The sequence below is a fragment of the Podarcis muralis genome, chromosome 7 (assembly GCF_964188315.1).
Source record: "Podarcis muralis chromosome 7, rPodMur119.hap1.1, whole genome shotgun sequence".
Taxonomy (NCBI): domain Eukaryota; kingdom Metazoa; phylum Chordata; class Lepidosauria; order Squamata; family Lacertidae; genus Podarcis; species Podarcis muralis.
The window spans coordinates 42232107-42260029 of record NC_135661.1 but is presented as its reverse complement, the minus strand read 5'-3'; the positions used below and the strand labels follow the sequence as shown (position 1 = coordinate 42260029).

General features: G+C 48.3%; 2 protein-coding genes across 3 annotated transcripts; one reads left to right on the top strand and one right to left on the bottom strand.

Moving 5' to 3' along the window:
- Window positions 1–9138: 9138 nt before the first annotated feature.
- Window positions 9139–22989, top strand: CDT1 (chromatin licensing and DNA replication factor 1). 2 transcript variants are annotated; one of them, XM_028739977.2, is made up of 10 exons: window positions 9139–9707; window positions 10466–10612; window positions 11628–11875; window positions 12746–12940; window positions 14699–14847; window positions 15360–15445; window positions 16177–16365; window positions 17303–17443; window positions 18411–18612; window positions 19774–22989. In XM_028739977.2, the coding sequence occupies exons 1-10, from the start codon at window positions 9339–9341 to the stop codon at window positions 19935–19937; spliced, it is 1890 nt and encodes a 629-aa protein (XP_028595810.2). In that variant the 5' UTR covers window positions 9139–9338; the 3' UTR covers window positions 19938–22989. The 2 variants fall into 2 exon arrangements, with proteins under 2 accessions (XP_028595810.2, XP_028595811.2); XM_028739978.2 differs by lacking the exon at window positions 10466–10612.
- APRT (adenine phosphoribosyltransferase) lies at window positions 22787–27420 on the bottom strand. Its single transcript, XM_028739984.2, has 5 exons — window positions 27261–27420; window positions 26183–26286; window positions 25480–25613; window positions 23977–24055; window positions 22787–23167 (listed from the first exon to the last, which is right to left on the bottom strand). The coding sequence occupies exons 1-5, from the start codon at window positions 27362–27364 to the stop codon at window positions 23025–23027; spliced, it is 564 nt and encodes a 187-aa protein (XP_028595817.2). The 5' UTR covers window positions 27365–27420; the 3' UTR covers window positions 22787–23024.
- Between the last annotated feature and the right edge of the window lie 503 nt (window positions 27421–27923).

Here is a 27923-nt window from a genome sequence, read left to right as displayed (position 1 = left end):
TTTGCGTCAAACTTGCACTTTGCTGGAAGGAGCCTCCGCCTCCGCCTCCTTCTTCTCCTTGGCGCGGCCTCGGCTCGTGGGGCTCTGCAGTCCCGTTCCGTCCGGCCCTTTTTCCGGGACGCAGCACCATCTAGCGCCAGCTCAGCCCCATCGCAGCAACAGGCCACCAGGGCAGCCCGTTTCCAGATGCCACATCACGCTCAGAAAAATAATAACAATAATTTTGCCAGAAGAAAGCGCCTCTGGGCACGTGGAGAGTGTGATTTCGGAACCACCCCGAGGAAGCAGAGCCCTCGCTACATGCAAAGGTTTGACTGAGACTAGACTGGACAGATTCATGAATGAGAAGCTCCGATCTCAGGGTGGATCAGAACAGCGGCTCATCTAGTCCTGTATCCTGTTCTCACAGTGGCCAACGAGATGCCTGTGGGAAGCCTGTATGCAGGACCTGAGCACAACAGCCCTCTCCCCTTCTGGAGTTTCCCGCAACTGGTTTGCAGAAGCACGGTTGCCTCTGAAGTGGAGGCAGAGCATAGCCATCATGGCTCGTGGCCAGTGGTAGCCTTTGCCTGCATGAGTTTGTCTAATCCAGGGGTCAGCAAACTTTTTCAGCAGGGGGCCGGTCCACTGTCCCTCAGACCTTATGGGGGGTGGACTTTATTTTGGGGGGAAATTAAAAGCATACATTCTACTCAGCTAATAACACCAGGCAGGCCCCACAAAAAAGAGCGGTTGCTGAACAGCTTGGTAGGTTTCTGGATGAAACATCTGCTCTGGATCCATTCCAGTCCGGCTTCCGCGCTGGTCATGGGACCGAGACGGCTCTGGTCGCCCTAACAGATGATCTCCGCAGGCAGCTGGATCGAGGGGGGTCGGGGCTGCTGATTCTTCTAGATCTGTCAGCAGCCTTTGACATGGTCGATCATGAACTCCTGGACCACCGCCTTGCCGACGTGGGGATCCAGGGCACAGTCCTTCAATGGCTGCGCTCGTTTCTCTCTGGTCGGGGACAGAGGGTGGCGCTTGGGGGGGAATTGTCATCGCGCCACTCCTTGGTGTGTGGAGTACGTCAGGGTGCGATACTCTCCCCGATGCTTTTTAACATCTTTATGCGCCCCCTCGCCCAGCTTGTCCGGAGTTTTGGGCTGGGTTGCCATCAGTATGCTGATGACACCCAACTCTATCTGTTGATGGATGGCCATCCTGACTCGGCCCCAGACACACTGACCAGATGTCTGGAAGCTGTGGCTGGATGGTTACGTGGGAGCCGGTTGAAGTTAAATCCTGCGAAGACAGAGGTCCTCTGGCTGGGGCGGGACGATATGGGATCGAGGGGGCAACTCCCATCTCTTGCGGGGGTGCAATTGGTGCCAGCACCGTCCGTTAAGAGTCTGGGTGTAATCTTCGATACCTCCCTCTCTATGGAGGCGCAGATTACAGCTATAACAAAGGCGGCATTTTTTCATCTCCGCCAAGCTAAGCAGTTGGCCCCTTATCTCTCTCGCCCTGACCTAGCCACTGTGATCCATGCGACGGTCACCTCCAGACTGGATTATTGTAACTCGCTCTACGTGGGGCTGCCCTTGAGACTGACCCAGAAACTCCAGCGGGTACAGAATGCCGCAGCGAGACTCCTTACGGGGTCCTCGCTGCGAGATCACATTCACCCGGTGCTATACCACCTGCACTGGCTCCCGGTGGAGTATAGGATCAAGTTTAAGGTGCTGGTTTTAACCTTTAAAGCCCTATACGGCCTAGGACCCTCGTACCTACGGGACCGCCTCTCCTGGTATGCCCCACAGAGAAACCTACGGTCTGTAAATAAAAACATCCTCAAGGTCCCAGGCCTCAGAGAGGTTAGGCTGGCCTCAACTAGAGCCAGGGCCTTCTCGGCTGCAGCTCCAATCTGGTGGAATGCTCTGTCACAAGAGACTAGGGCCCTGCGGGACCTGACATCTTTCCGCAGGGCCTGCAAGACAGAGTTGTTCCACCAGGCCTTTGGTCAGGGCGCAGCCTGACTCCCTCCTCTGGCAACCTGCACAGTATTTTGGTTGCCATCAATTTGATTTTAATTAATTTTTATAATGAAATATTTTAGAATGTGTGATTATTCAACTATTTGGTTATTTGATTGTTGTTAGCCGCCCTGAGCCCAGCTTCGGCTGGGGAGGGCGGGATATAAATAAAATTTATTATTATTATTATTATACATTCTACTCAGCTAATAACACCAGGCAGGCCCCACAAAAAACCCAGAGATTCATTTAAAATAAAAGGGCACATTCTACTCATGTAAAAACACGCTGATTCCCAGATCATCTGCGAGCCAGATTTAGAAGGCGATTGGGTCAGATCCGGCCCCTGGGCCTTAGTTTGCCTACCCATGGTCTAATCCTCTCTGAAAGCTGTCCAAGTTGGTAGCCATCACTGCCCTGTACATGAGCTCTGTGAGTGCGGCTTTCTCCCAACTGAAGTGCAGAGTGTTTGAGGACCAGGACATTTGCAGGGAAACAAAAATGCTTGTTTACAAAGCTATTGTACTACCAACCTTACTATATGCTTGTGAAACATAGACCACTTATAAATGCCATCTCCAGCTGCTCGAAAGATTCCATCAACGGTGTCTCCAAAAATTTTTACACATCACTTGGGAAGACAGGTGAACTAATGCCAGTGTACTGGAAGAAGCAAAGATCACCAGTGTCGAAGCAATGATTCTTCAACATCAACTTCGTTGGACTGGTCATGTTGTGCGGATGCCTGATGATCGTCTTCCAAAGTAACTACTCTATTCCGAACTTAAAAATGGAAAGTGTAATGCTGGTGGTCAACAAAAGAGGTTTAAAGACTGTCTCAAGGCCAATCTAAAAAAATGTAGTATAAACACCAACAACTGGGAAACACTGGCCTCTGAGCGCTCCAGTTGGAGAACAGCCTTTACCAAAGGTGTCATGGACTTTGAAGACACTCAAACTCAGAACGCAAGGGAGAAATGTGCTAAGAGGAAGGCACGCTTGGCAAATCCACACCATGATCAACTCCTGCCCGGAAACCAATGTCCCCACAGTGGAAGGACATGTGGATCCAGAATTGGCCTCCACAGTCACTTACGGACTCTTTGTTAAAACCGTGTTTATGGAAGACAATCTGACTTGGCTACGAGTGATCGCCAAAGAAGAAGTAGTATATGAGCATCTCTCATAGCTTAACTATGGGCTGTGTGAAGAACTATTTTATTTTGTCTGTCTGGAATCCTACAGTATTCAAGCTTGATTGGATGTCCATGAATTCTAATGTTACAAGAGAGGGAGAAAAACTTTCCTCTGTCCACTTCCTCCACTTAGCCTCTATCATTGGGCCTAAGGTTGCTACTATAAAGCCATTGATATGTCTCTCTTCCTCCTCTGTGTATGTTGGCTACATGAGCTTCCGTACTTTTCCATTTTCTCAGTTGTGGATATTCATTACTATTCCACCACTTACCATCCATATCAGTGAGTGGAGCTTAGTGCAGTGTATCCACAGGGTTTTAAAAATTGTGCCCACAATCATTCCTCCCCTGTCCTCCACTGCCTTTTTTCTGTTCTGGGCAACACAAGAATTCCCATGCACATGTAGTATTCCTATACAGTGGCACCTTGGTTCTCAAACCTAATCCGTTACGAAAGTCCATTCCAAAACCAAAGCATTCCAAAACCAAGCGGTGCTTTCCCACAGAAAGTAATGCAAAATGGATTGATCCATTCCAGACTTTTAAAAACAAAACAACCCCTAAAACAGCAATTTAACATGAATTTTACTATCTAACGAGACCATTGATCCATAAAATGAAAGCAATAAACAATGTACTGCAGTCACACAATCAATCAATCAATCAGTAGCTGAACTGGGTTCCACACAGTCTCAAAAACAAAAAAGCCACAAAAACACAATATAAATAGCAAAAACAGACACTCCTCAGCAAAACACTCAAAACGGAAGTGTGGTGCTCAAATCGGAAGCGTAACACTCAAAACGGAGCACATTTGGCTTCCAAAAAAAAGTTTGCAAACCAGAACACTTACTTCTGGGTTTGCAGTGTGTTGGGTTCCAAGTTGTTTGAGGTATTTGAGAACCAAGGTACCACTGGACAAGTATTCCTATACCCATGTGGGCACAGAAAATACTGTACGTGAGGAAGGGAGCCATAGCTCAGTGGCAGAGCAAAAAGTCCCAGGGTCAATCCCTAGCAACTCCAAGTAGGGCTGAGAGCATCCCCTGCCTGGAGGGCCGCTGCCAGTCAGTGTATTGTGTATTGTATTGTGAGCTAGATAGACCTATGGTCTGACTTGGTATAAGGCAGCTTGCTGAATCTTCCTGTATTTCTACACTTAAAAAAAATCCAAGAAGTACACAAGAGCAAATGTTACCAGCCTTGGTTATAATGTTTCACAATGGGCAAAATGGAGGCTTGAGCTTCTCTTTTTTGGGGTGGGAGGGTGGGGAAAATATCCATTTGTTTTTGTTGTTCTAATACTTTGGCCTTGTGCAAGAGTAATGTTTGCCTGATTAAGACTTGCACAACAAATATGTCTTGCACAAGACCGCTGCATAATTCTTTTTGGTTAAAAAAAATACAGTTGCTCCGCCCACTTGTGCCTCTGCCCATGATTGGCAGGTGGCCCCCAGAAGGTTGCCCAGAAAGGTATATAGCCCTTGACCTGAAATAGGCCCACCACCCTCATGTGTTAGTGGAGCATACCTTCTTAAGGGGTGGTGGACTCTATTTCACGAAAGGCTTTTAATCAGAGGCTTGGTGGTCACTATCAAGGATGTTGCAGCAGCAGATCCAGGGGGCTGTGCTAGATGACTTTTGATATGCCTTCCTATTCTCTGATTCTATGCATTTGCTGATTAAAGGAGGAAGAAGGAGCCACCAATTTCAGGATCCCACTTTTTGTTCCCCTTTCGTTTGTTCTGCTCCCACCCAGATTCAGGATGCAAGCCACAGCTGTAACAGGAAATAACAAGCTTTTGACATTCCTCAGATTCCCTGGCACAGCAACTGGGTCTTGCATCCTGAACATGACTAATAAAAACATCACTCAGCTGTCTGCCTTGATGGCTTATTTCCCATTGTTTCATCTGAATCAACTCGGCTTCCCTCGCTTTGTTGTGACTCCTCTGTTGTTTCCTGTATGGCCTGCAGGTTCAAAACACCCCTTATTTCAGTTTGCTGCTAAACCCATATTAAGGCAAGGCCTTTCACTGTGTAAGTACCGATTCTGCAGACACTTAAATATTTACACTGAGGGGAGTTGTTTGCACGCCACCTATCCCTAGCTAGCTGCCACCTACATTATGTAGCAACCATGTAATCATTACGTCTCTAATATATTGTACTGCTTACCTTGAATGGGCCTTATGTTTCCTTTCTTGAGGGTACAGGGTTCCTGTGCAGAAAGAAACACACCTTTCAAAACCTGTACAGTGGTACCTCGGGTTAAGTACTTAATTCGTTCCGGAGGTCCGTACTTAACCTGAAACTGTTCTTAACCTGAAGCACCACTTTAGCGAATGGGGCCTCCTGCTGCCGCCGCACCGCCAAAGCACGATTTCTGTTCTCATCCTGAAGCAAAGTTCTTAACCTGAAGCACTATTTCTGGGTTAGCGGAGTCTGTAACCTGAAGCGTATGTAACCTGAAGCGTATGTAACCCGAGGTACCACTGTATTTCATAAAACACAGGCAATACGTTTTCCCTTGGCTCCTAAGAAGGGAGTTCCCGTGGAGTTGCCTTACTTCAAGTCTCAGAATATTTTATGCATCTGTTCTAAATCTAAATCCACCACTACTCCAGGGGACTCTCATGAGATAGAGCAATTTGTTTGTACTAGATCCGGCCCAAGATCCGGCCACTGACAGAGCATGGTACAAAAGGTGTGCACTTAGAATGAAAGAGTTCTGCACTCAGGAGTTTGACTGGCAGAAATCAAACGAGTTCCAACTCAAATGAGTTCCGCACAAAAAATCACCTAGTTGCTTACTTCATTTCAACAGTATCATTATTTGGGGAGAGTGTGTCAATTTGTTATTAAAACTGGACAGAATTCCTTGTCAACAGTTCTTCAAACCATTCTCTCTTCTGCCCATTCCTGGTCTACTTTGACTGGAAGGTTCTCTGGTAGAGCCCTTTCCCATCAATAGTTACCAAACCCTACAGATGCCAGAAATGGAACTCAAGACTTATTGCACACAAAGACAAAATAGGGAAAGGCCTTCTTTATCACTGAGCTATGACCCCTCCAGAATGCAGACACAATCCCTGCACATAGAAAATTAGCATGCCAAGGGGCAAGCCTGAGATGCTAGCTTCTTATGTGGAGAGATGAGTTGTTGCTTTGACATAAAGTATTTGAGCACCTGAACCTCCATATACAGTCTGAAGTGGTACATTCATCAGCCCCAGTCAGCATTGTCAATGGGAAGCGATTATAAGCTTATTGCAGTTGAGCAAAATCTGGAGGGCTGCAGGTTCCCCATCCCTGGATAGGCACAGGCTTACCACCTGAGAGAGAACAAGGTCTTAAGTAATGCCTGCTTCACCTTGCATTTTGTGAAGTGTTACTGTAGCCTTTCCCAGCCTGGTGCCCTTCAGATGTCTTGGCCCACAGTTCCCATCATCTCCAGTTAACATGGCTGTGATGGCTGGGGCTGATGGAAGCTGTGGTTCAAAACACCTGGAAGGCACCAGGTTGGGTTGCCTGGCAAGGTACAGAGGGGAAACAATCCTGCAGATCTGATAAATATTTTTGCAGTTTGTAATCAATTATGAGGAAAGATGTTGTGTTTTGTATCGGGAAGGTATACAGTGGTACCTCGGGTTACAGACGTTTCAGGTTACAGATGCTTTAGGTTACACACTCCGCTAACCCAGAAATAGTACCTCGGGTTAAGAACTTTGCTTCAGGATGAGAACAGAAATCGTGCTCCGGCAGCACAGCAGCAGCGGGAGGCCCCATTAGCTAAAGTGGTGCTTCAGGTTAAGAACAGTTTCAGGTTAAGAACGGACCTCCGGAACGAATTAAGTTCTTAACCCGAGGTACCACTGTATTCGGAAAACACAAGCAGCTGTGCTCCAGATGTGGCCTGGGAGTAGATCCCATTTGTTGGGATGTGGAACAGCTGTAATCCAAATGTGTATCTCTGATGGCTAGAATGGGATCACATGGGTCTTGTGCCTTCCTCCGGGTTGCTCTTTTCAAGGAGTCCCTCAAGCAGCCTTGAAAATAATTTCAATCACTCCCTGTTTTAAGGCTGCCTCCCAACTCTCTTTCAGATGCAACAAGAGTGAATTGAAATTCTGTCAGCAGGAAAATTTGCCTTTGTGGACATTGTTACTTCATGGCTTCTGGCCAAGAGTCACGTTCAATAAAGCATCTTCTGAAGCTTGGGCAGGGATTGATCTATGAAATAAATCCCTATGGATTAATTAATGCAAGAAGGCTTCCTTTATCTTTCCCCAGACAATTATGCCAGACTTCGTCAAGGGACCCGACACAGATTGACCACTGGCAAGGCGCCAGCTTTGCAGTTGTCACTGCATTCCCATACGTTACTTAAAAAGGTAAAGGGACCCCTGACCATTAGGTCCAGTTGTGGCCTATTCTGGGGTTGTGGCGCTAATCTCGCTTTATTGGCTGAGGGAGCCGGCGTACAGCTTCCGGGCCATGTGGCCAGCATAACTAAGCCGCTTCTGGTGAACCAGAGCAGCACACGGAAACACCGATTACCTTCCTGCCAGAGCAGTACCTATTTATCTACTTGCACTTTGACGTGCTTTCGAACTGCTAGGTTGGCAGGAGCAGGGACGAAGCAACGGGAGCTCACCCCATCGCGGATTTCAAACCGCCAACCTTCTGATCGGCAAGTCCTAGGCTCTGTGGTTTAACCCACAGCGCCACCCACGTCCCTTCATACGTTACTTACAAAGCAGTAAAAAATAGATTAACTGTACTCTATGGGATTACTGCCTCTGAACATGGAGGTTCAATCTACCCATGATCCACCATGACTAACGGGCATTGGTGTGCCTCTCTTCCTCAGTGAGTTGGTCTTAGTTCCCTTCTAAGAACTGAAGCATAGCGACAGGGCATAGGCTTTCTATGCAGAAGGTCAGAAGTTCAATTTCTGGCACCTCCAGGTGGGGCTGACAATATCCCACTTGAAGTTCTCTGGAGAGCTGCTGCTGGTTAGTATAGATAATAGTGAGTTGGATGGACCAGTGGTCAGACTCTGTGGAAGGCTGCTTCCTATATTTTTGGAAGCCACCTAAGGTTGTAGTCCTCAACATACCAGAAAGTTAAGTACCATTATTAATCCAGCCCAGCCTTTCGCATGATGTATTCTGCATATAAATTAAATAAGCAGGGGGACAATATACAGCCTTGCCGTACTCCTTTCCCAATTTTGAACCAATCAGTTGTTCCATATCCAGTTCTAACTGTAGCTTCTTGTCCCACATAGAGATTTCTCAGGAGACAGATGAGGTGATCAGGCACTCCCATTTCTTTAAGAACTTGCCATAGTTTGCTGTGGTCGACACAGTCAAAGGCTTTTGCATAGTCAATGAAGCAGAAGTAGATGTCTTTCTGGAACTCTCTAGCTTTCTCCATAATCCAGCGCATGTTTGCAATTTGGTCTCTGGTTCCTCTGCCTCTTCTAAATCCAGTTTGCACTTCTGGGAGTTCTCGATCCACATACTGCTTGAGCCTTCCTTGTAGAATTTTAAGCATAACCTTGCTAGCGTGTGAAATGAGTGCAATTGTGCGGTAGTTGGAGCATTCTTTGGCACTGCCCTTCTTTGGGATTGGGCTGTAGACTGATCTTCTTCAATCTTCTGGCCACTGCTGCGTTTTCCAAATTTGCTGGCATATTGAGTGTAGCACCTTATTGAGTGTAGCACCTTATTGTTCACCCTACCTCCCTGCTAACTGCCAGAGTTTTGGACTACAATTCCCATCAGCCCCAGCCAGCATAGCCAATGGCCGAAGATGGTGGGAGTTGTAGTTCAACAGCATTCTGAGGACTACAGGTTCCCCCGCTCCTACAGAAAAAAGAAGCAGCGCCACCTTTCTAGTTCTGCTTCGCCACAGGTCTCTGCAAGCAATGGAGGCAGGAAAAGCTACGCGGCGCCTTTAAGAGCTCGTCCGCCCCAGCGCGGGAAAGGAAGCAAGCTAAGGGGCGGGACTTAGGCCAAGCCCGCGAAAGTCGGATACTTTGTTGCCGCCGGATGGAACGCTGAGTAGCAAGCCGGGCTCGGAACGTTCCATCGGGAGAAGAAGCGGCCACGTGGACGCCATGGCGCAGCTCCGGGTCACCGATTTCTTCGCGCAGAACAAGAAGGGCCCCGCGGGGGGCAGCTTGAGCGCCAAGCGCCGGAAGGTACAAGCTGATGGAGCCCCCGAGCCCCTGGAGGCCGGCAGGCCCGAGAAGAAGGAGCAGCAGCAGGAGAAGGAAGAGACGGGGCTGGGCCTCTTGGAGCCTCCTCGCACCCCGCTCGGCTCCAGCTGCCCGCAGCCCTCGCAGCCCAGCAGCAGTAGGAAAAGGCGCAGGCCGGAGCCCGAGGCGGAGCTCACGCCGGTCTCTGCCCAAGGCCGCCGCCGCCTCGGTGCGAAGGGCACCGCCCGGAAGACGCTGGTGATGCCCGCGGAGGAAAAAGGGGAGGCGGTGAGTGATCCGAAAGGAGGGGAAGCAGGACCGCGCGTTCTGACTTCGAGCGTCTTTAATCCGGATTAGTTGCCCGGAGCCTTGTTGTGTAGTGGGAAATGGTGGAAGTCGGGGTTGTGTGAATGGGCCCGCTCCTTCGGATTTTCTTGATCCTTCCCGGGTGTGAGCTCTGAGGCGACATAGCAGCAGGCACCGTTCTAGGGAAGAGACCTGTGGGGTCAGACCTGAGCCCGGCAGATGGCCAAGCCATTCCCACGTTGGTTGTCTGCAGTGTCTTGGATGGTTGAGTTAGACTGTTCCTGTATATGGCGGTGCTATTAAGTTGTCGTAGTGTAGAGGCCTTGTTATTCACTGTGCCCAAAAATGGGAAAAAGAATACTTTTGAAATGGGCATTAAAATGGTTAATGGGGCTCAGAGCAAAATATGTATAATCCCCCTGACTTTGCAGCACATGCATTTGTGCTGCAATTGGTTTGAATTGGTGGGAACTGACCAAGGAGGGAATATGGGTTTGTAGTGAGAACCCAATGTGGTTAGAAAACTTGGAATACTGTGTTCAGTTGTAATTTGAATCCATTGGTTTGGTTCCCACACTCTGGAGCAGCAGAAAACAAGCCAGCCCTTCAAATATTTGAAGCTGGCCATCATGTCAACTCTCAGCCTTCTCTTCTCCAGGCTACATACTCAACGCCCTTAAGCAACTGGTATTCTGAAGGGAGATGTGTTGCCAATTCTGACTGGAGTGCTTCTGTTTCAGGTCCCAGGCTTTGCTTCCCCCACAGCCCTTGGGCTACCCAGCCCCTCCAGTCTGGATAAAAAGGCAAAGGATTTGGCCAATGGGACTCTTTCACCAGGTCTGCAGCTGGAGACCACAGTGCAGCCTGGCATAGTGTCAGTAGAGAAGGTGAGCCTTGGAGAAGAAGGGGGTGGGGTGGCCTTTGGATTGTATAGGCCACCATCTCTAAACATCTGACATAGCATTCTGCTGCCTCTTGAAGCTTGCACAGCTCAGTAAACCTGATAGAGCTGCCACAGCACCCTTTGTCATTAGCATACACATTGACTGGGTTCAGTGGCTCCAGATTCTAATGGCCCAGCACTCTTTCCTGTGTTCAAAACTCTCATTGTTCTAGGTGCATTTTGCAACAGGGAATTTCATTAGTGCAAGCAGTTTCTGAGTTCTGGGTGCAGTACTGCGCCTAAGATTTCAGATTAAAACTGCGGAGTGGAAGGAAAGGAGCTTTTTCTGCCTCCCCACTTCCAGCTACTCTCTGAAGACTGGAGAAGAGACCTTCTAAAGAATGTTAGGGGGGGTTGCAGGGGAAGGACTAGACCATGTGAAAAATGAACATAATATTTTAGCTGCACTTCATTCATTTTCAGCTTCGTATCCTTGTTTTAAAAAATGGGTGGCTAGACATTCTGTTGTAGCACATGTAACCTTGGTTTAAGGTGCTATTTAGCTTCTAGCTTTCATATCTCAGTTTCTAACACTGACTACTTCAGAGCTGCGAGATTAAGGAAAGATGAAGCACTGCTGCTAAGTTTGCTTAAGAATTGCAACCGTAGTGATTGAGGGCTGGCAGTCTGATGGAGTCTGTGATGCTCACAGGCCATTCAGTTGCTTACCTCGCCACTGTTTGCCGCTTGCCACTGGCAAGTACCAAACTGTAGAGATTACTTAAAAGGACTGTCTGCTGGATATTTAGATTTCAAAAGGGAGGGTCGCCTGTACAAATGAACATAAGAAGCTGCCTTATAGCAGCTCAGACTATTAGCCTATTCAGGCCACTGCTGTCTGCTCTGAATGGCAGCCCCTCTCCAGGGTCTCTGGCAGAGAGAGGTCGTTCTTGCCCTTTCCTTCCCTATGTGAATAAGGCAGGAATCTCCCTAGCTGAGATTTCTCTCCTTCCAAACAGGAGGTGGTGTCTAAGGAGAAGTTGGCGGAGCTGAGCGGTCGTCTGGCGAAGATCCGTGCCCTGGCACAGAAAGTCACTTTGCCAGCCAGCTCCTCAGAGGCTGACGGTGACATAAAGAGCAGATTAAAACGGGCTCGGCTGCTGGAATCCAAAATCAGCAAGAGGAAAGAGGCTGAGAAGGAGAAAGTGAGGAACCTCCCTCAACTCCAGCTGGGCAAAAGCAATCCTGAGCCAACAGCAGAGACCAGGTAGGGGAAGAGCTTTCTGAGGGGTTGGCCTTGGTGATGAAGCCAGGTGTCTGGTGAGAGGGGACATGGCGATTTTCTAGATTAGGGGTCTTAGGGTATTGAACCCTTTTTTTTTTGGAAATTCCCAGGGCGACAGCTTGCATTTGATGCCTTTTTACTTTTAGCATATCAGTACTCATCAATCTTTCTTCTTTGTGTGTAATATTGTGCTGCTGCATGTAAAATTCTGCAGGGATTAATTTTAGCAAATTTATAAATTTGTTTTCTGTGCCTGGTGTTCTGTAGTGCAACAGTTACACTAATAGTTTGATTGCTGTTGTTTTCTGTTTTGTTTTGTATGTTATATATTTGTACAAAATTCAAAATTCCTTTCTGGTTACTGGCCATTGGCCATAATAGAGTAATTGATTGTTTGATTGAGTTTAGGGGTGGTTAGCTTGTGCCCACCCCAATTGTTATGTGACTGCCATTTCCCCTAGACATTATTGGCCTCGCTGGCTGGGATTGGTGGGAGTCTAGCAACATCTGGGCAGTGACAAGTGAGCCACCCCTGTTTGAGGCCATCAAAGAAGCCCAATCCTAAGCAGAGCTGGGCATTTCCTATAGTTTGAGTCTGCAGGATGGTTGGATGTCCCAGTCAATAATTAGGATTGCAACGCCCAGCCAATAAATTTAAAATATTTTTGATCCGCTAGAAAGGTGCCCCTCAGTAACTTGTACAGCAGATCTGAAAATGGCTTTGCTGCTCTTAAATGCTTGCAACTATCATCCAAAACCTCAGCCGACAACTACCTGTGTGAGAGCTAAGGTGACACTGTGCTGTCGTGTGACGGAAACAGCCGATCATTTTTATTCTCCCCATCTTCCCAGTGCGAAGGCTCCAGCCTTCCAGCGCTTCCACAACCTCGCCCAGGACGTCCCCCCGGGACTCACGCTGCCTTACAAGTACAAGGTGCTGGCCGAGATGTTCCGCAGCATGGACACCATTGTGGGGATGCTTTTCAACCGCTCGGAGACGGTGACCTTTGCCAAGGTCAAGCAAGGCATCCAGGACATGATGCGCAGGTGAGAGCTCACCCTTTCTCCTGGGGGTGGGCAGGGAGCGCGGGAGGCAATCGCCTGTGAGCAGTCAGTCTGGAGAAGCAGAGAGAGTGACTATCTCTCCACCTGGCAAGCTCATAATTCTGCCCAGGATGCCAATTGGGAATAACAGAGTGAAGATGACAGCAGCCTTTGTAACACAGCGGTAGACCAGAATTCCCTTCTGGGCTGGTGGTTTCCCCCCCTGATGTTAATTACTTGGCATGTAATAAAATTGATGGCCTTGCCTGAGCAGAAAGCAATAGTACTTCATGCAATGAGTGGCGAACCAAAGAAGTTTAGCTCACAGGGTGTTGTCATCAGCTGGTTGGCCCCCAGTACTCTTGCAATGCCGCACACCCTCGCCAAACCTGCTCTGTGCCCAGAGTGCTTTGAGGACCCATTAAAGCGGGGGTCAGCAACCTTTTTCAGCCGTGGGCCAGTCCACTGCCCCAAATTCCTATGCCCCACAAATAACCCAGAGATGCATTTTAAATAAAAGCACACATTCTACTCATGTAAAAACACGCGGATTCCTGGACCGTCCGTGGGCCGGATTTAGAAGGCAATTGGGCTGCATCCAGCCCATGGGCCTTAGGTTGCCTACCCCTGCATTAAACTGTGGTCATGCTGCTCAGTTGCAAAGAATGTATGAGAGAGGCTGCAGACGCCTCTGGCTTTTGGTGCAGAGGTTGGACTGCCCCCTACTGCTCAAAGTTAAGAGTTGCAGCTGTTGCCCTGCTCACTTTTGCCTCGACCCTTGTCTACATGCGCCCCCCCTGCAAAGGTTTCCCATTCCCTTGACTAGATAAAATCATGGAAGCTGGGTAACTGGTCTTGGGATCTCTTGGCAGTGATAAATGGTGTTGAAACCTCCCCAGCTAGAGTCAGAATACCTCTTTCTTCTGCTTGAAGACTTCTGTCCGTAGAGACAAAAGTGCTGGGCTAGGTGGATACTCTTGACCACTTTCCCTTCAAGCTTTTAGTCCTCATGGTGTTTTAGTACTAACACACAAGACCCTATGCAGCTCCGGGTCAGGTTACTTGAGAGAGAGACTGCCTTCTCTCTTATACACCCAGCAAATTGCTTGGTTTGCGGGTAAGTTTCTTGGGCAAGTCCCCAAAATCTCAGAGGTTTGTCCCATAGCAGCTTGGAGCGGGGCTTTTAGTGTGGCTGCCCCTGTTCCGTGGAATAGCATTCCTGTTGAGATTCAGCAGGCGCCCTCTGTCTGCACTTTCTGAGAACAACTGAAGACATGTTAGTTGTGATTCCTGCATTGCAGGGGGTTGGACTAGATGACCCTTGGGCTCTCTTCCAGCTCTTAGCGTTATTTGTTCCATCAGCCTTTCCCAGCTGGACCAATGGGTATTTGCCATCACTGTCTATTTTGGATGGTTTTCATCTTGTTTTAAATTTATCTGCTGTTTTTTTGTGTCTCTAAATGTTTTTTGTTTGCTTGCTGGTTTTAACAGTACGTCACCTTGAGATGATTGCATAGAAGGTGGTTAATAACTTAACAACAATATCACGGGTGCAAACCTACTTCGCGTGCCAGGCTGTATCTGTCTGCCAGACCCAAGAACCTCAAGACTCTCCTGGTCCTCATTTTGAGGGTGCCACCAAAATGATGGTGGGATGTTCACTCCCGAAGGGGTTGATTACATTCTATTTATCTGGTCATTTATAAACTTCTGATTGTGTGCAAGATCTTGGGCGCTGATATTCTCCCTGCCTGTCTGCAGGCAATTTGAAGAACGGAACCTGGGTCAGATCAAAGCTGTGTATCCGGCTTCGTACATCATGCGCCAGGAGAAGAACATTCCCACCTTTGGCACCCCTGGTCAGAAGAGAGGCGACTACCAGCTGACGATTGAACCCGTGCTAGAGGCAGGTGGGTCCCGTGCGGCATTCGCAAAAGAAGCTCCTATGAGCTAGGGAGGAAAGTGGGCAGGTAGACTTCATTGTACGTTTCCTGCCACACCCTTTGAAATGTACTAAAGACCAAACTTGAAGACGTTGGTTGCCAAAGAACCACCCCAGTGTGTGTCATTGTAGGACCATTGTAGCATTGTAGCAACCTTGGTCCCGGGGACCAGGTGTGGCTCTCCAGGCCCCTGTTTCTGGCCCTTGGGAGTCTTTTTGGGCTGCACCCTGTTTGTTCCTGACAGTGGCGCCTCTCGCTTGCCTTGGGAGGAGGATGGAGAGAGGAGCGTGTAAACACCAGCCTATGCCACATTTTACATTAGTTGCTCCGCCCACTTTTGCCTCTGGCCCCGCCCACCACTGGCATGTGCCCCCCCCCCCCCCAACTCAAAGGTTTCCCATCTCTGGACTGGTGGGTAGAAGGGAACAGCAGTTTCAGAGGGAGATGTGGCCCATCACCCTTCAATTTTTTTGTTTCAGGAGAGAAGCTGTCGGCATTGCACCTGATGCAGCGTCGGAAAATATTTGGCAGGAACTTGGTTAACATCGTGAAAGGGCACCACAAGGCGAGTCTCTTCTCCCCCCACCCCCCAAAAAAGTGCTGGATTTACCCAGTAAGCAGACTAAGCTCATACACCAGCAACGCATGAGAAGCTCTGGGAAGAATTTGACAGCTAAAAAAAACACACACACCAAAGAATTGGAACTTTCAGGCATCTTACACTCCACAGTCTTCCCCTGTTTTCCTGTTCTCTTCTTATTACTTATCCCCACCTAAACTGGGGGGAATGACAACTAATGTCTACTAACGTAGACCAAAAGAATGTGAAGAAAGCAGATCCTGTCATGGGTTGCACATGACATAATATGCGCACACATTTCTGCAAGCATGCAAGCTCTTGAAAAATACAATTTTATTTTACGGTTTAGCACCATCCTTGTCTTGAATTGCATATGGAGGCACCATCATCTTGTCAGTGCTTAGGACCTCTGAAGGTCTTCATCTGGCCCTTCCCCCTCCCAGCTGTCGTCTCCTCCCTCCACCATGGCTCGTTCCTGCCTTTGCCATGTAAATGAGAAAATACCTCTTATGGAGGGTTGCTTCACATCAGGCTTTCCCAAACTTGGGTCTCCAGATGTTTCTGGGTTACAGTTCCCCTCATCCCTGACCACTAGTCCTGATGGGAGTTGTAGCCCAAAAGCAGCTGGAGACTCAAGTTTGCTATACCTTATCAGGTGCTGGTCCGGGTGCTATATCAGGCATAGTCATCACCTCCCCTGTGCTAACTTCCCATAGGCTTTCTTGGCGTCTCTCAACCCTCCAATGGTGGTGCCGGAAGACAAACTGACAAGGTGGCATCCCCGGTTCAATGTTGACGACGTGCCCGACATCGTCCCTGCGGAGGTGCCTCAGCCCCCGCAGGTGGACAAAATCACGACTGCTCAAGAGGTGCTGGCCAAGGCTCGCAGCCTGATGACGCCCAAGGTAAAGCTGGCCAAAGGAGAAGGCCCTCTGAGTGTGGGTGGAACTCTTTGACTTAGCTATTATTTCCATTTTATATCCTGTTCTCCCTTGCAAAGGAGCCCCCGGGGCAGCAAACCTGTCAATAACATCAATTTTTTTATAAAGCCTTCTTGCAAACAGTTAGCCACTCATCTCTCAAGGTTGCCAGGAGCAGCTTCTTTCAGCCGTCAGATGTAATTCCTTGTGGAAGGAATTCCACAAATGGGGAGCCACCACCGAAAAGCCCCTGTCGTAGGTTGCTGCCAACTGGGTATGCCCCAGTGATGGCACAACTGAAGCCTCACCTGCCAATCTTGGGATAGGAGATATTGAGGAAGGCGCCATATAGGGATTTCTATGCTAATACTTTGAATTTCTGTGTACTAAATTTGTAAGGAATATTTTATATAAATTTGTACTGATACCTTGAATTTATTATGAGTGGATCTTGACCATCGAAGTATGAACAGTTGTTATGGGTCTGCCTCCTTGTGTGACTATTGACTCTTCCCCTGCAGTCAGAAGTTGGCCAATTTTTTCTTTGGACTTGATTTTATTTTGGCCTTCATGCCAGCCCATGGCAGCTCCCCCCCTAAAAAAGGGAGGGGTCCAAAATTTGGGATTTGGTACTAGAGAGGGAAAGCCTGTGGCTAGATAAAGTTGGTTGTTGATTACTGTGATGGAGAAGAGGGAGCAACAGGTCCTCTCTGCTGCCTCAACCACCTGCATCTCAGTTGAATGGGCTGTTTGTGCATGGTAGGGGCGAGAAATTGTTCAGGAGAGTATCAGTTTACTGTTACGCATGGCATCGCAATTGCTTTTCAGCTACGCAAGACTCCTTTGCTTGCCAGGTGAGAAAAACTGCTACTGATGTCTGACCCACCTGCTCTCTCTTTCTTTCTGCCACACCCAACAACAGATGGAGAAGGCGCTGGCCAATCTGGCTCTGAGGACTGCCGAAACCAGCCCCTCTGTGCCGGAGTCCCCTCGGCCACCCCCGCCAGCTCCGGCTGGCACCCCCAGCAGCCTGAAAGGGGTGTCGCAGTCCTTGTTGGAGAGGGTGAGTGCCTTGCCGTCTCCTCACCAGGCAGGCTTCAGGCTTGTGCGATGTGGGTCACCTTTGTTCTTGGTTTGTAAAGTAGGGAAGTCCAGGTCCCAACATCCAAAGTCATAAAGGGGTTTTGCAGATGGGGCAGGACCACTGACCTGCTCCATGTCATGCATCATTGCTATTACTCTTACTTTTATTTTATTTTAATTTTTATTTAGTTTAGTAAGTAGTATTAGGGTGGCGGGGGACGCGGGTGGCGCTGTGGGTTAAACCACAGAGCCTAGGGCTTGCCAATCAGAAGGTTGGCGGTTCGAATCCCCGCGACGGGGTGAGCTCCCGTTGCTCGGTCCCTGCTCCTGCCAACCTAGCAGTTTGAAAGCACATCAAAGTGCAAGTAGATAAATAGGTACCGCTCCGGCGGGAAGGTAAACGGCGTTTCTGTGCGCTGCTCTGGTTCGCCAGAAGCGGCTTAGTCATGCTGGCCACATGACCCGGAAGCTGTACGCTGGCTCCCTTGGCCAATAAAGCGAGATGAGCGCCGCAACCCCAGTCGGCCACGACTGGACCTAATGGTCAGGGTTCCCTTTACCTTATTAGGGTGGCACCTTTGAGTGCAAATTGCTGGAAACTGCAAGATGGGAGAGTGCCCTTGTGCTTGGGCCCTGCTTGTGGGATTCCCATTGGGGGCATCTGGTTGGCCACTCAGAACAGGATGCTGGGCTAGATGGCCTGATCCTGCGGGCTCTTCTTATATTCTTCCCCTTCCCACACAGACTCACTCCTTGCTCTTCTTGCAACGCTCTTTGCCCTGCCCTACCCACCCCCTTTCCTTGCCGCAGACAAGATGCACACTTAGAATTCTAAAGGACGCATAGCTCAGTTCCAGCAGAGCATCTGCTTTGCATGTAGAAGCTATCAGGTTTGATCCCTTCTGATGCTGCCACCACCACCACCTCTCTCCCTTTCTCTCTCTCAGGTCAGAGCCAAGGAAGTTCAAAAGCTGCAGGCGCTGATGGTGCGGAACCCGCAGCAGGAGCGGCGCCTGGACATGCTGTCGCGTCTGCCGGAGATGGCGCGGGTCCTGCGCAACGTCTTTGTGGCGGAGAAGAAGCAGGCGCTGCCCCTGGAGGTGGCATGCCAGCAGATGATGGCCAGCTACCGGTCCCTCATGACGTTTGGTAAGGGGAGGAAGTGGGCACACCTGGCGAGCTTTGAGAGGGAGAGAAGGGGGGTGATGCCTTGTCTCCAGGCAGAGATGGGGAAGCTGTGCCCCTCGGATGTTGCAGAACTATCATGCCTCATTTTAGGCGGCTCCCAACACCTGAATCTGCTCCATTCTTCCACCCCATCGGGGTTTGTTCCTTCCTGTTTATTTTCTAATTTCCCCCAGCCATTTTTAAAAGTGTGTCCCCTGTATGAAGTTCCAGAACTAGAATAGGCTGTATTTTAGGAGCATAGGAATTGGCCTGCTGGGTCAGGCAAGTGGCCCATCTAACTGAGCATCCTATTCCCCCAGTGTCTGACCAGATGCCTGTTGGAAGCCTGCAAGCTGGACAGGAGTGCAACAGTGCTCTGCCCACCTGTGAATCCCAGCATCCTGGTATTCAGAGGCCTAACGTCTCTTAACATTGGAGGCAGGGTGTAGCCTTGTCCTCCATGAGTTAGTCTGATCCTCTTTTAAAGCCATCCCACTTGCTGGCCATCACTGCCTTCTGTGGGAGGCAAGTTCGAGATCAAAGTTTCAGCTTAATTTATCTTTAAATACTTGACTTACAAAGCAATGCTTTGCTGCTGGCATGGCTTGGGGTGAAGTTGTTTACCTCCCAGCTGTGTAAGAACAAACACCTTATAGGTGTTTGTAGCACACAATCGGAAAAGATCAACTTCCACTGCAACAGTGGCTGAATTGGTCTGTTGTGTTTACCCCAAAAATAATCTTCTGTATACTTGAGGGTAACCCGATCAAACCCAGTTGGGCTAGGTATTCTAATCTGAAGCAGGGTGATCGCTAGTCTAGAAAACTTTCCTTTTTTTGTCCTGGCACCACCCTCTGCCAGCGTGTGACTCCCGACTTACTATACACGGAGCCCTGGGAATGTGCCCTCTAACCAAAAAAAGCTGCATATCTTTTTAAGAGGATTAATCGTGCAACCGTCTGCATGCAAAGAGTCCTTTCCCTGCCATGTTTTCAGTGGTGATTTAACCACCAAGGAGTCATTTATAGTGGGTATCCCTATGATAGACAGGGGCTTTCTGTTCTCGCTTAACAAAAGCTGTTAAGTGAGAAAACAATCAGATGGCCCAGCGCTCTGTCTGAAACTCTTCCTCTGTCCCTGCAGGAGAGACAGAAAAGCACCTTCGTCTCCTCTCAGAGCTGCTGCCTGGCTGGGTGAGCGTTGTCCCCATCCGGCAAGAAACGTACATCAAGCTGGACAAAAGCGTGGACCTCAACGTTGTCACGGAGAGACTGGCCGCAAGGGCAAAGGAAGAGGAAAGGCTCTAATCTATGCTGCAGGATGGGGGGAGATCATGATGCCTTAGGCTCAGCATCATTGTGTGCCTGTTGGCACAGTCTCTCTTGGGAAAGGACCCCGATGGCCAGAGACGTGTGTGTCGTTTTCTCTCCTTGCAGCTGATGCATGAATGTGAGCAAAATGTGAATATTGTGGCTTTTTCAGAATTAAGAGGATATGGCATCTCTCCTTCCTTCCTTCCCTCCTAGTTTTCTAAGTGCCATCCTGGTGCCTGTGTAGCTGTTACGGTTCTGTAAGGCCACAAGAGGGCAGCACATACAAACCAGGAAATTCAGTTTGATTGGCGCATCACAACAAAGTACCAAACTTTTCGCCTTCGTGCATTAAAAAAGTTCTTTGTCAGCACCGCTTCCCACTTGCCAGATTAGCTGAACAGGCATAGTGAATGACGCTGCAGGACCACAAAGCCATGACTAGCATTTCCATTCCCTCATCTGGCAGGAACGGGTGGGAGCTGCCTTTTTCCACAAAGGGAGTTTCAGTTCCTCCAAGACTTGGTAGACAGAGGACATTAAAAGTACTTTTAAAAAAATTGGTTGTAAAACATAACTTGTATATGAACCTTAGCAATAACTATTTATTGATCAGGAGGAGCTTAAAATGAGTGATTTTTAACTGGCCAAGCCATTTAGTTGACATTTTTGTCCCTTAGCTTCAGTAAAGGGGATTGAGCCAAGAGCAGCGGTGGTGGATTTCTGCAATTTCGTTTGAGCCTGAGGTCACAGGTCCACCATACATTTAACGTACTACACTTGCCCCAAAGAATGCTGGGAACTGTAGTTTGTTAAGGGTGCAGAGGTTCTAACTCTGAGTGGTAAACTACAGTTCCCAGGATCTTTGGGGGGAATTGACTTTGCATGCCTTAGAGCACCCTGTCTCAACCTTTCCCCAGATGTTGGACTTACAGCTCCCATCTTCCTTGACCACAGCTCCCGGCTGGTTAAGGATTATGGGATTTGTAGCCCAACCACCTGGGACCCTGAGGTTGGGAAAGGCTGGCTCAGCCCATTGTACGGCTCTACAATCTCACACATGGAACCAGGGAATCTATCTGCCAGTAAAGGGACTTCCTTGTGACTGCATGTGAGCTCATCTCATCCCCTTCCTTTATTTTTTTGGCTCTTTCCTTTAGCAGATGCTGAGACAGCTGCTGTGCAAACTGCTGTTGTGACTTATTTGCCTTAAACATATGAAATTATAGTTCACCCTGTTAGGCAATCCATGTGTTTGGGAGCTAAATGGGGCCCTTGAATTGAGGTCCCTGGCCTGCACCTGCCTCTTAGCATTGCAGCTATTCTGTACTGACTCCAAAACCATCAGTGGCAGCACTGGATTATCTGTTCTGTGGCCACAGGAAGCTGAATAAAACCCCTATTCACAAATACCTTATCTGACTCTGTTTGTGGAACTTTCATCACTTGCAAACTTAAGGGGTGGCTAATCTGAGGCCATCAAGCTGTCACTGGACTACCAATTCCTATCATCCCTGAACACCAGCCGTGCTAACTGAGGCTGATGGTAGTAGTAACAGCTGAGGACCCCCAGTAGCTACTACTGCCTTTTATTGAAATGATCTTGATGCCATTTTTAGTAGTTAGGGCAACCTTGCAATAACATTTTAGAAATCAGCATGAAAATAAAGAGAAAGCGGAATGCAACAAAACCAAACAACCCCAAACCCACAGCAAACAGAAGAATCCACACTAGAAAAGTGGCGCAGGTGAGTCTGCATAATGTATTTTGATGGCAAAACTGAAGATCTAGCTAGAAAAAATGGCGTCATTGTTAATTATGCAAATAAAACTTCTCATTCTTTTTGGAGTTGGTTTTTTTTTTTTTTTAGGTGCTGGCATGAGAGAAGTTCTATGGTGATTAGAGTATAATTTTTAGCTTTAAAGTAAACATAAGCAGAGACATTTTGTATGCCTCTCTTAATGCTGATAGCATAAATGATTTTAGCCAGGAAAGTTATTTTGAGGAGTGTCAAGGAGGCGGGGGAAGGAAAGGGGTAAGAGTGGGCTGTATCCACTATGTTTTACTTAGAGCAGACCCACTGAAATTAATAGACCTAAGTCATGTCCATTAATTTAAATGTTTCTACTCGTACACTGGATGGTTTTAAGTCACTGGTGCTTTTACTACCTGGTTCTCTTCCTCAATTGTACATTATGTGAAAGGGACAATTTTTTTTTTTACAAGCAGTTTCGAATTTGGGACAGAAGTATCTGAAGAAGAGGGCATGCACATGAAAGCTCATACCAATAACAAACTTAGTTGGTCTCTTAAGGTGCTACTGGAAGGATTTTTTTTTTATTTTGTTTCGAGCGCAGAAGTACTTTTCCATTCCAGGGCCAAAAGAAAAGACCTGTGCAGAACCGCAAGCCATAGCTATTGGGGGAAATGCTCAGGGTGCAGCTCGTCCAAAGTGTTCTAAGAGGATGTCCATAATATGCTGGCGTGGTTTAGGTGGAATTTAGCAACCAAGACCGATGCCAAACTTAGGCATCCCTGCCCTGGGGGCACATTCAAGCTTTTGCAAGGACTACATCTTCCATCATGTCTGCTCACTGAGGCTGATGGGAACTGTAGTCCAAAATGTTTTGAGGACACCAGGCTGGCTCTCCCTGCCCCCCCCCCCAATTAGCATAGGGGAATAACAATCTTTTGCTTTCTAAAAGGTGTAAGTGACTTCTGTTTTGAAAAGGCTGACTCTGGGAAGCCTCTATAGGCCTGGGTTCTGGTGAGCGAGTCGTCCCCTTCCCAATCTGCTAAGTCCAAGACTGCCTACAAGGAGATAGCCTTAAAGAAAAATCCCAGCTTCATTTGGTGCTTTTAATAATAATAAAAGCCTCTCCCATGGCACTTAAGTAATTAGCCCTTCACTTACAAAGTCCAAGGTGACAACGCCAACTTGATGGGAGCAAGGGTCTCTTTAAGATAAAAAAGAAAAGAAAGCTTGCAGGCAACAATGCAAAGCTAGGAATTGTTTGGCAGAGGAAGGCGGCAAGGCCATCTCAACTGAAACAAGGCTTGAGGCAGGCGGTCACTCCTGGGTATCAGTCATACTGCAGCAGTGAGTAGAGGGAGTTTGGCTTGATGGCTTCTTGCCCTTTAAGGGACTTTAACTCTATAAGCACCACACACTCCAGGATATTAGCCCCCAGCTTCTTCATCAGCTCACAGGCAGCTTGCATGGTCCCTAGATGAGAGACGGGGGTGTTACTCATGCAGAAGAAAAACCTGCACTGTTCAGCTACCCTTGATTGTAACATGAGAAGAACCCACAGCTGGAGCCCACATCCTGTTCCCTCCATGGCCAACCAGACAGCTATGGGAATATCTCCCCCAACTTGTGATTCCCAACAACTGGCACTCAGATCATGCTGCTTTTAACAGCGTGGGGTAGGGCACAACCTTATCCTCCACCAATATGTTAAATTCCATTTTAAACCCAAGTGGGCCAACATTACGCCATGCGTTTGCAATTGGGTAATTAGGACCAAGTAAAAAAATGGGGCAAGCTTCCGAGTTCTCCAGAATTCCTCATCAGGAAAAATGTGACACAAGTTGAGAGGTGGCAGTGGCAGCCAGGCAACATTTGAGGAGGAAAGTAAAACAAAAAGGCAGAAAAACGAGGCTGGATAATGTTTTAGCCATGAGATCTGCTTACATGTCAAGTCTAGCATGGAGATTGCAGACTTGTTCCACTCTCGGGTGCAGAACTATCATGTTGCACACTTGAGATTAAGGAGAAAAAACATGGCTGCTGTGCCCATTTCCTTGAGCAAGCAAAGCCTGGCATGTCACCCAGTGCTGACCAGCACCCACAATGAATCCATGAGGTCCTGGGCAGGCAAAAGAGCAGGAATAAAGAGGAACATGGCAAGTCTTGTCTTTGGGCTAAGTCAGCGGGGGCGTCATCTTCCATTCGGGTGTCTGCAGAACTGGAAAGGACCCCGACTGCCAATCCTCTCTACCCAACAGCCTCAGTACCTGCCCGGTTCTCACCTCCTGTGGCAAGTAGGTCATCGATCAAGAGCACATTCTGACCGGGGCTCACTGCGTCGTTTTGAACTTCGAGCTCTGCCTGTGGGATGCAAAAGAAGGGTGGATTTTAGGCTTGCTGAATGGGCAATGTAGTGGCCAGAATCCGGGGGGGGGGGGGGCTCATCACCCCAAAATGTGGGACAGAACTGCCTGGCATTGGCGAGGGAGCAGGGAGGACTCAACCGCCAGCAAGTCAGCTGTCTGTGGGAAGAACAGTGGCATGGATGCTATCAGCTCTGCTGATAGGGGATTGGGGTGGAAAGAGGACTTCAGGGGTGGGGCTACTCTCTATCAAGCAACGGCAGCCAGAAACGCCACTTGCCTCAGTTGTAAATTCCAAGAACTGTAAGAACTTGTGTTTGGCAAGATGTGGGTCACAATATTGATTACAAATTATGTGAAAAGCTGTGGAAAATGAATATGGATTTCATGGCATGCTATGCGGTAAAATATGAAAATGACCCAGAGATGGTGTTCAACACACACCAGATTGGCCAAAATGTCTAAAAAAAGAAAAAGGTATATGTTGGAAGTGTAATGAAATTGAGGGATCCTTTTTCCACATGTGGCGGTCCTGTAAAGTAATTAAGGAATATTGGGCAACTATATATAAAGAATTTAAAAATATATATTAAAAAAAACTTTCCCCAAAACAGATTTTCCTCTTGGGGATGGTAACAATGGAGGTCCAAAAAACCCGAGAGAGTTTATTACTATATGCCACCACCACAGCTAGAACCTTATTGGCACAAAGGTGGAGAACAAGTATAGTACCCACTAAGGAAGAATTGCAGTGTAAAATGTTCGAATATGCTGGACTGGATGGTCTGACAAACAGGATAAGAGAAAACGATGAAGAGGAATGGATAATGTTTAGTGAATATTTTAAGAACCAAAACAAATACATAGCTTAGCAGGTCTCAGGTAAATCCAGCAGTGTTGAAATATTTTTTTAATAGATAACAAACTGGATGATTAAAAAGTTGTGATTACATGGAGTAGAAAAACAAAGGAACCAGGATAAGGGTGGAAAGGAAGTTATATGGTATATGTATACATGCTGTATTTGGTACAAAGTCGTAAGTGGGACAGGCAGAGGGGGGGGGGTGAAATGTGCTCTGTTCCTGTTTTTGAAAATGCAAATAAAAAAGGGAAAAAAGAATTCGTGTTTGAGCTTTTCCCTCTTCCTTTTTCCTCATGTGTCATGTCTTTTTAGATTGTGAGTGTGAGGGAAGAGACTGTCTTAGAGCTGACTTTGCTAAGCTGCTCTAAGATTTTTTGGTGTACAAATGTGGTAAATTAAAAATTATAATACACTTTTTTAAAAAATGGCTTTGCATTCTCCTGCTGAGCCAGCATAAATCAACACTGGGCGATCGTTAGAAGCCCCTCCACCAGAGCTGCATTTGAAATCCTTTGATGAGCCCCCACCTCCACCCCCTAGAAAAAAAACCCCACCAATACCTGGCCATATTCCAGAGAGTAGGCAACAGACACTGTGGGACCTGGTAGCTTCCCCTTCTTCCGTATTAGCACAAATCCAACTCCCAATCTCTGTGCCAAAGCTGGTCCAAAAAGGAATCCTCGGGAATCAAGACCTGTCAGAAGCAGAGAAGCAGCAGCTTACTTTCTCAGTCCTCAAAATTAAAAGCGGTACTCCCATCGTTGTGGCACAGTGAGTGTGGTATGTGAGGCATTCTACCTGCTGACAGGAGGATGGGATTGTAAACCTGTCTCTGGTCTTCACACTGCAGGGGGGGCAGCGCGCGTTCACATGACAGAATGCTTCTCTATGCAGTGCAATCCCCCGCAAGTAGAAAGTTAGCAGACCAGGGAGAAACCAGGCACAGGTTTAGAAACTTCTGCTGCTGTTTGCAAGGCCATTCAGTGGAGGCTTAAGTGGAGCAAATGCCAAGCTCTTTGTGATTTAAAGGGAGTACTGTCTGGTTTCAGTGGCTCAGCCTTGGCATATACATTTGACCAAGAGTGCATCTGAGCATGCACAGAGAACTCAGAGGAGTCAAGGGAGGAAGATTTGTTGTCAGGATGCAGCATGTTTGTAGATGGGGCATTCATGGCCTCAAGATCCACTGACTTTCTCTCAAGGACAGCCTTCCCCAACCTGGTGCCCTCCAGAGTTTTAAAGACAAACCGGTCCCTGGCTCACCTGCAATGTACTCAACCTGGGGATGTGAGGCCTTGACGTGAGCTTCCAGGAGGTGAATTGCAGCTGCAAAGGCAACAGGGTCCTTTAAGAGGGGGGTGATATCTCTATGGAGAGAAAGAAGCACTTGTCAAAAAAAATTCTTTGTGAGTGGGAATTATCCTTCAGAAGAAAAATATTTGGGACCCAGCATTGGAGCTGCTTTACAAATGAAGTTAAAGCAACAGGTATCTAACCTCTTGTGTATTTCCCTTATTCTCCCACTTCCTCTAGGCTTAATCAAACCTGAAAGCTAGGTACTGTATCACTTCAGTCACGTCCCCTGGCCCACAGATGGCATATTCCGCTTGCTATGGCGCTCCTTGGGGCATGGGCCTCAGCAGGAACTTTTCGCTGGGGCAAAGTAAAACACTGAAAGGGGGAAACAGGCCAAAAAACGAGAAGAAGCATGGCTACATGTTTTTAGGTTCCACGCATGCTAGAAACAGCCTGTGGAATCAGGGAGTTTTGGGTCATGTCCCACCTACCCACCCCTGTGGATGCCCATACTTGCTGAGAGGGCAGAAGCACTGGGTCCTGGTTTTACTTTGTCCCCTGATCGAGGGCAGAAACCAGCCTGGGCCTCCTTTCATCTCTGCAGTGCTGGGGCAAATCATTTAGCAACTGCGCACATAAGTGATTATGCTTCTGGACTGCAAACTCTGCTCCAGAGACCTGCCCTGCTGGTACTTTGGAGAGCACCAGGCGCCTGGAGGGCGTGATAATAAATAAATGGATGTTTTTAGAAGACGACCACCCCCACCCCTACTTCGAGCACCGGCTTAATCTGAGCCCTGGAGCCTCTTAAATGAGGGGCATTCGACAACCAGAGGGAAGAAGTTTACGGTCAGAAAAAAAGTGTACTTCGGAGCATGGGCAGAGTGCATTTTCCTCTCCCCAGTCGCCGGGACCTTGTAGTGGCCCACTGGCAACAGGAGCGCTTCCCCAAGGGAGGGGGAAGGATTGCGCTCTGCACATGCTCAGGGGAACAAGACCTCGGCATCACATATAGCCCAAAGTGGCCGCTACCCGTCCCGCTTACCGGAAAAGCACCCCCGGCGTGGGAAAATCGGGGAACTCCCGGATCCGCTCCTGGACCAACCGCCGCTTCTGTTGCAGCCGCAGCTGCCGCAACTCAGCGCCCATGGCTAGAGCAGTCAATCTGCCCGGTACGAAGCAACGCGCATGCGTGGGAAAGTCGCCCTCCTGGGAGAAACCATTCGGCGGGGGGGACGACACTAGTTGCAAGGAACCACCACTCTTGCGCGGTTGGGGGGGGAGTGAGCAAAGAAAGTTAGAACCTTCAGGTCCCTATCTATGTGGGGTTATATTAACCACAAATAATTAGTGGCTCCTTATTTACCCTGAGTTTTAAGGTCCAGCTTTGTGCACAGAACCAAGGCCGTTAAATATTTTTGGTTTTAAAAACGGAGAGTTCTTTTCCTCCACTTTGTCAGCGGGTGCTCAAGGGCGAGGCAGGACTCTTGAATATTTAGCCGGTGAATCAGCAGAGACTGGTGGTTTTGCAGCCCTGGGCTTCCGCTCTCTGGCTTGCAGCCGTCCTCAACGCGAGCTATACTTTGCAAAGGTCAGGTCCCTGCCCCACCTCCCTTACAATCGAGAATCTTGACACAAGGCACACGCAGAGGAGAGCTGGGATCAGAAAATATGGGGTTATTGTAGCTACGAGGACTTGGAGTGGGTT